Raw genomic sequence first — 8086 nt, 5'->3', positions numbered from 1 at the left:
GAGTTTCAGCTTCAACATCAGTCCTTTCAATGAACACCCAGGACTGATCTCCTTTAGGATGGACTGGTTGGATCTCCTTGCAGTCCAAGGGACTCTCAAGAGTCTTCTCCAACACAACAGTTCAAAAGCATCAACTCTTCGGCACTCAGCTTTCTTTACAGTCCAACTCTCGCATCCATACATGACCACTGGAAAAACCATAGCCTTGACTAGACGGACCTTTTTTGGCAAAGTAATGTCTCTGCTTTTGAATACGCTTTCCAGGTTGGTTGTAACTTTCCTTCCAAGGAGTAAGCGTCTTTTAATTTCATTGCTGCAATCACCATCTGCAGTGATTTTGGAGCCCAGAAAAATAAAGTCAGCCACTGTTTCCACTGTTTCCCAAGGATCTCAGGTCGTTGACAAAAGTTTAAAGTACCTAATTTCTGAGGTACAATAGCCCTCTGCTATCTGGAGGCTAAATTTTTGAAAAAGCACTATCATAAGAAAATTCTTAATGAAAGAAATCTATGGCCTTAGATTTCTTAAATAAACAAAAGCACTTGTAACTATTTTGCAAATATGCTTAAAAAAGAATGATAAAATATTAATAGCTTTAAATGTATCTTAAACTACAGTATATGTAAGTAATTTCCAGTTACCATTTTTTCATCCTGGAAATTGTAAAGGTGTTCCTTTTCTATATTATAATTTACATAGACATTTTGCTTTGTTGCAGAGATTATGCACAGTAAAAGACATTTTCCCCTTGGATCTGGTCCCATTCAAACATTTGCTATCTTCTGTATTTCTTTGTTTGCTTTTTTCTTTTATACAGTTTAAACAAAAGCTTTGGAAAATAAAAATGTTATCTTTTCAATGTATAAAATTCAAACACATCAAGCATAAAGTAAAAATCAGTCCAATCTCACCATTTGGAAATAACTGCTATGAACACTTGGGTGAACATCATCCTAGATATCTCTTTGGGCATGTATACATAAAAGGAAGCAAAACTTGATGTAAGTAGGATTTACTGTTCTATACCCAGGTTTTTCTCCTCCATATATACGCGTGAATACTTCAGTCCACAGTACATCTACATCATCTTTTTTAATGACTGCATAGCACCCCATTGCATGGGGGAACCATAATTTATTTGGTCATTCTCTTACCAAGCCATTTCAGATTCAGATTCTGGTGAATATTTCCCAATCACTATTATTATAAAGTTACCTTCTTATTCATCCATCTTGGTACACTCATCCTATCGTTCTCTCAAGATAAATTCCTAAAAGCATAATTGTTAGCTAAAAAGTATGAGAGTTGGACTGTGAAGAAGGCTGAGCGCTGAAGAATTGATGCTTTTGAACTGTGGTGTTGGAGAAGACTCTTGAGAGTCCCTTGGACTGCAAGGAGATCCAACCAGTCCATTCTGAAGGAGATCAGCCCTGGGATTTCTTTGGAGGGAATGATGCTAAAGCTGAAACTCCAGTACTTTGGCCACCTCATGCGAAGAGTTGACTCATTGGAAAAGACTCTGATGCTGGGAGGGATTGAGGGCAGGAGGAGAAGGGGACGACAGAAGATGAGATGGCTGGATGGCATCACTGACTCGATGGACATGAGTCTGAGCGAACTCCGGGAGTTGGTGATGGACAGGGAGGCCTGGCGTGCTGCGATTCATGGAGTCGCAAAGAGTCGGACACGACTGAGCGACTGATCTGATCTGATCTGATGTATACCTTACGCCTTGATACACGTGGCCACACAGCCCTCTGGCAAGGCCAAACTATTTCACATACCCACCAACTGTGCCTTTCCTAGGCTTTCTGCTGGACTTACTCACAGTCTGCCCCCTCTCCTCTCGCTGGTTTCAGTTCGCTCCACAGGTTTACTTCCATAAGCTTTCTTCATGCTTACACTTCCATAAGCCTTCTACACTGCTTACACCTCAAGCGCTTCTCTTTCAAATCTCTTCCCTTCCCTTTTCCCAACCTCTTTTTCCTAATTATCTCTAATAAGTCTGACTCACAACTCAAATTCCATGGAACAAAATTTCTCACAGTTGCCGAAAAAGGTGTCCAGAAGTAAAATTGCCTAAAAATAATCTTGGAGGGAGATGGAACATAAAAGGGGTGGGCAGGGAATGAAGTCACCATCTATGCCAGTCATATGACAAAAACTGACATTTTGAGATAAATTATTCTTTAGGCCTACAATATAAATTTTGTGCACAAATATTTCTACAGGAGGTTGCATTCTGAAAGGCCTTTCATTCAGTTATGAAAGTGAGTACTTACTATGCACATATATTGTACGCCACATTTGGGGAAGACAGAGATGAAGAAGATAAGATTCTTGTCTCTAAGAAGCTCCCATCCTAGCAGGAGAGATGGAGGTGTAAAATACTTTTCATATAAGTGTACATACTCTGATTCAGGGTAATAAGCATTGTGATAAAGGCATGCCCTCAGTGCTACTGAAGCAGACTGGGTTAGTTCAGCCTGGGTAGAAGCAAAGACAGCTTCAAAGGAGAGATGGCATTTAAGTGTGGCCTTGAAGGATGAATGATTTGCTGGGTGAATAAAGGACACAGCAGACAAAGCAATTAAGGAGGTACTCAATGGCAAACCTTAGCAGATATGAGTTTAGGAAAGTGGCAGGAGATGAGGCTGAAGAGGTAAACTGAGGCCAGGCTGAGATGGAGTTATCCTTTGATCCTAAGAGATTCAGACTTTAGACCAGCAATGAAGAGTTCTCGGGGTTTGTTTGTTTGTTTTTGTTTTTTTAAGTAGGGAAGCATCATAATCAGACCTGAATTCTAGAAAGACAGTTGTAGGGAAGAAGACAGACTAAAGTGGACACTAATTACAAGGGACAGTAAAGACTCGTACCCGGACCATGCAAAAAGCTGGAGGCATCCAAGAAATGGGATTTACTGACTCACTGAACATAGACGCTGAAGGCGGTGGGAAGGACCAAAAGAACTTACATGCTTATACTGAGGTAGTGCCTGGAGGGTGATGCCAGTGATGGAGACAGAGTATATAATGGAGAAGCAGAAGACATGGGGGAAAATATTCACTTCCATGTTGAACTTATTGAACTTAAGGGACCTGTGAGACATCAGGAAAAGATGCTTAACAGAGAGAGGGAGTTAAGGCCCAGTGTTCGGTTCTAGGGGGTATTCTGCTGATTTTTTTTTTTTAATTGTATAGATTTGGCAGTCATTTGAGGTGGGTAAATATGATTGCTGACAATCAGGAAAGGAAACAGGGATGAGGGCTTAGAACAGAATCTTAGGGAACACTAATATTTATAAACCTAGAAGTAGAAGAAAAGCCTAGTGAAAGTCCAGGAAAATCAGAGAAAAGGGGCAAGCCAGGAGAGACTGGCTCATAAAAGGCACATGAGTGTAAAAGAGAAAACATGCCTCCGTCTTTGCCTGCCCCACACTTTTCCTTCCCATACTCACTGTGCAACCTAAGAATCTCACATGGAAGCTTTGGGAGCTGGAACAAAGATTCTAATAAAGTGGGAGGTGGGAGTGAGATTAAACAAAGTTCCTGGGACCCCGTTAGGGATTCTGCACCATGATCTGAGATTTACTGCCAGTGTTAATACTAGGAACAGTTCCATCCCTAAAGGGCTTGTTACCTTCTCTCTATGTTCCAAGAGACTAATATGTCCTTTCCCCTTGCCAACGTCACTACTCATAGTTTTAATCCATCCCTTAGCTCACGACGGAAGAGAACAAGTATGGCCGTGCCTCAGGGCTCAAGGCCCTTATGCCCTTCTTAAGCAGTTAAAAAGTCTCTTCTTCCCATTTTCCAGGAGGGAAATGTGCACACAGCTGCTGATGATAAATACTGGCCCAAAGACTTAGAGTGGATTAATTTACATCAATCTAAAGGGGTGAAGGTCTGGGGAGGCCTTACAAATAGCTGTAAAAAGAAGAGAAGTGGAAAGCAAAGGAGAAAAGGAAAGATATAAGCATCTGAATGCAGAGTTCCAAAGAATAGCAAGGAGAAATAAGAAAGCCTTCCTCAGCGATCAATGCAAAGAAATAGAGGAAAACAACAGAATGGGAAAGACTAGGGATCTCGTCAAGAAAATTAGAGATACCAAGGGAACATTTCATGCAAAGATGGGCTCGATAAAGAACAAAAATGGTATGGACCTAACAGAAGCAGAAGATATTAAGAAGAGGTGGCAAGAATACACAGAAGAATTGTACAAAAAAGAGCTTCACGACCAAGATAATCACGATGGTGTGATCACTCACCTAGAGCCAGACATCCTGGAATGTGAAGTCAAGTGGGCCTTAGAAAGCATCACTACGAACAAAGCGAGTGGAGGTGATGGAATTCCAGTGGAGCTATTTCAACTCCTAAAAGATGCTGCTGTGAAAGTGCTGCACTCAATATGCCAGCAAATTTGGAAAACTCAGCAGTGGCCACAGGACTGGAAAAGGTCAGTTTTCATTCCAATCCCAAAGAAAGGCAAGGCCAAAGAATGCTCAAACTACCGCACAATTGCACTCATCTCACACGCTAGTAAGATAATGCTCAAAATTCTCCAAGCCAGGCTTCAGCAATACGTGAACTGTGAACTTCCTGATGTTGAAGCTGGTTTTAGAAAAGGCAGAGGAACCAGAGATCAAATTGCCAACATCCACTGGATCATGGAAAAAGCAAGAGAGTTCCAGAAAAACATCTATTTCTGCTTTATTGACTATGCCAAAGCCTTTGACAGTGTGGATCACAATAAACTGTGGAAAATTCTGAATGAGATGGGAATACCAGACCACCTGACCTGCCTCTTGAGAAACCTATAAGCAGGTCAGGGAGCAATAGTTAGAACTGGACATAAAACAACAGACTGGTTCCAAATAGGAAAAGGAGTACGTCAAGGCAGTATATTGTCACCCTGATTATTTAACTTATATGCAGAGTACATCATGAGAAACGCTGGGCTGGAAGAAGCACAAGCTGGAATTAAGATTGCTGGGAGAAATATCAATAACCTCAGATACGCAGATGACACCACCCTTATGGCAGAAAGTGAAGAGGAACTAAAAAGCCTCTTGATGAAAGTGAAAGAGGAGAGTGAAAAAGTTGGCTTAAAGCTCAACATTCAGAAAACTAAGATCATGGCATCTTAGACCATGGCATGGTCCCATCACTTCATGGGAAATAGATGGGGAAACACTGGAAACAGTGTCAGACTTTATTTTTTTGGGCTCCAAAATCACTGCAGATGGTGACTGCAGCCATGAAATTAAAAGATGCTTACTCCTTGGAAGGAAAGTTATGACCAACCTAGATAGCATATTCAAAAGCAGAGACATTACTTTGCCAACAAAGGTCCATCTAGTCAAGGCTATGGTTTTTCCAGTGGTCATGTATGGATGTGAGAGTTGGACTGTAAAGAAAGCTGAGTGCCAAAGAATTGATGCTTTTGAACTGTGGTGTTGGAGAAGACTCTTGCGAATCCCTTGGACTGCAAGGAGGTCCAATCAGTCCATTCTAAAGGAGATCAGTCCTGGGATTTCTTTGGAAGAAATGATGATAAAGCTAAAACTCCAATATTTTGGCCACCTCATGTGAAGAATTGACTCATTGGAAAAGACTCTGATGCTGGGAGGGATTGGAGGCAGGAGGAGAAGGGGACAACAGAGGATGAGATGGCTGGATGGCATCACTGACTCAATAGACATGAGTTTGGGTGAACTCCGGGAGTTGGTGATGGACAGGGAGGCCTGGTGTGCTGCGATTCATGGGGTCTCAAAGAGTCGGACATGACTGAGCGACTGAACTGAACTGAAAGGTGAAAAGGAGAAAGAAAGAGGAGAGAGGACTCAATAAATTTACCCTTCATTTTCAACCCTGAAGGGTGGAGAGTAGGTAGTACAAGACAACCTGTCTGCAACATAAAACTAGTTATGAATAGTCCATAAAGGGGGCTTTCCCCATCACCAGACTTCTTCCTGATGACGTATTTTCCCTCCCTCTTCTAATCAGAAGATCCTCCACTTCGAGTCAGAAGATAACCCTCGTGGAGTGTAATGGGAAGCATTACTACAGCTTTTTCTGTAAGAGCTTTTTCCAAGATTGTCTGAACCATCATTTGTCAAAATCATAAGCGAGAAAAATGATGAATATCTTGTCTATAATCCACAAAGATTCTATACACATGCATACATATATGTGTATGCATTTAATACATGTGTGTGCATGTGTGTGTTCTGGCTCTTCCTCTACCTTGACTATCTGCCCAGATCCTCTTCACCATTACCTGCAGTTCCTAAAAAAGGTCTAAACACCATTAGTTCTTGTCAAAAGAGGAAACAAAAAGTAACTTGATGAATAAATAGTTTGGATTGGAGCCCAGATCTTAAGAGGTGTAAATTGGTGCACTTTTCACAAGGCTGTACTTTCACATAGGTTTCCACTCTCCCATCCAACCCGTCCAAATTACTTCCTACATCACCATCCCTTTACACATCTCTCACCTCAAATCTCCCCGAGGTTCCTCACTCCACTAACACACAAAAAAACAGGTCTATCCTCCTACCAACCTCCTCCTTCTCTAAAAACATCTTTCTCTTTACTTTTCACACACACTCATCATATTTGTCCTGTCTCTGATTTTCTACTTTGCACACTGATTTCTGTGAAGAGACCATGCCATGCAGGACAGAGGAATGAACCCTTAAAAAAAATCAGAGTCATATTCAAATGCCCATTTTGCCTCTTACAATCTGTGCAATCATGGTCTTATTACTTAACCTCTTTGTCTCGCTTTTCTCATCAGCAAACATAATAATGCCGAACTCATTGAGTTTTAAAAGGCAATTAGCACGACTTCCTTGGTGGTTCTGTAGTTAAGACTCCCAGTGCCAGGGACTGGAGTTCCCCTCCTCTCCGCCCCCGGTCCAGAAACTAATATCCCACGTGTGGCACCCCGCCCCCGCTCAAAAAAGTAGTTAGCACATGTAAGATGCTTAACACGGTATTACGTATTAATACATAAAAGGCACTTAAAAATGGTAGCTATTTGCCGTGAAAGTAGTATTTGCCTCACAAGACTGTTGTTCCTACATACCTGACACCTAAAGTGTTCTTAAAAATATTTTAATTCCCTTCCTCCCCCAGTTTTGAAAAAACTTTCCAATTCTTTCCAACAAAGATTCAGAAACCAGTTCAAATCCAACAAAGATTCATCTGCAAAACTATTTGCACATTTACTAAAATTTCACCACTTACACAAGGGCTTCCCTTGTGGCTCACTCAGTAAAGTATCCGCCCGCAGTGCAGGAGACCCAGGTTCGATCCCTGGATCGGAAAGGTCCCCTGGATTAGGACATGGCAACGCAGTCCAGTATTCTTGCCTGGAGAATCCCTCAGAGGAGCCTGGCGCGCTAAAGTCAATGGGGTCGCCCAGAGTCGGACATGACTGAGCGACTAAACCACCACCCAAGAATAATAGAATGACACCTATTTAAAGCTAAACAGACATAATTTCTCCTCTTCTTAAGACAGTGGAAGAGAATAATCACATTTTGCAAGCTGCCCCAAAGACGTGTTGGATAATGCCAATAGATACAAGTTGCATTCTCTGCGGCAACTGAGTGTCGAGGAGCATTTCCGTTACTGTAGGTTCATCGCTCTGCAGCCGGAATAAATAAGTTTGCTGCACCAATCACACAGCTGACGTGGGCGAAGAAAACTTCAGATAATGTCCCATAAATCTCAATGAGGGACTGCAAATAGATGCCACGCCGTGACGTGATCTAAGCAAGTGACGAACACACGCGGATCTGTTTCTGTGACAAGTGGTAACGTGTGCCTGCATATGTCCGCAGGACTGAAAGCACAATCTGGTACGCCGAGATGTCTGATCGCGGACGTGTATCCCTTTGAACCCGACTGCGTAGCAAGTGAGCGACGATGAGAACCCTCGCGCACCTCTAGGAACTTACCTCTTCGGACGAACAGGTGCAAGCCTCTGGGCGCCGCCATGTTGGCGTCGGTCACGTGGCCACAAATTCTCGCACCTCGCCCCGCCCCGCCCCGCCCGTCGGAGCCTTCCACTCGCCGCG

At 42.6% G+C, this 8086-nt stretch overlaps 1 protein-coding gene across 1 annotated transcript in view; it reads right to left on the bottom strand.

Annotated features, from left to right (window-relative positions):
* Window positions 1-8031, bottom strand: part of METAP1D (methionyl aminopeptidase type 1D (mitochondrial)) — a 77935-nt gene extending 69904 nt beyond the window's left edge. The window contains exon 1 of the mRNA XM_010843824.1: window positions 7967-8031. Coding sequence (XP_010842126.1) covers window positions 7967-8006 — 40 coding nt within the window. The 5' untranslated portion in view covers window positions 8007-8031. The remainder of the gene's footprint in view (window positions 1-7966) is intronic.
* Window positions 8032-8086: the final 55 nt, after the last annotated feature.

The sequence above is a fragment of the Bison bison genome, unplaced genomic scaffold (assembly GCF_000754665.1).
Source record: "Bison bison bison isolate TAMUID 2011002044 unplaced genomic scaffold, Bison_UMD1.0 scf7180017864190, whole genome shotgun sequence".
Taxonomy (NCBI): Eukaryota; Metazoa; Chordata; class Mammalia; order Artiodactyla; family Bovidae; genus Bison; species Bison bison.
Note: the sequence above shows the minus strand (reverse complement) of the source record. Positions and strands in the feature narration are given on the sequence as shown.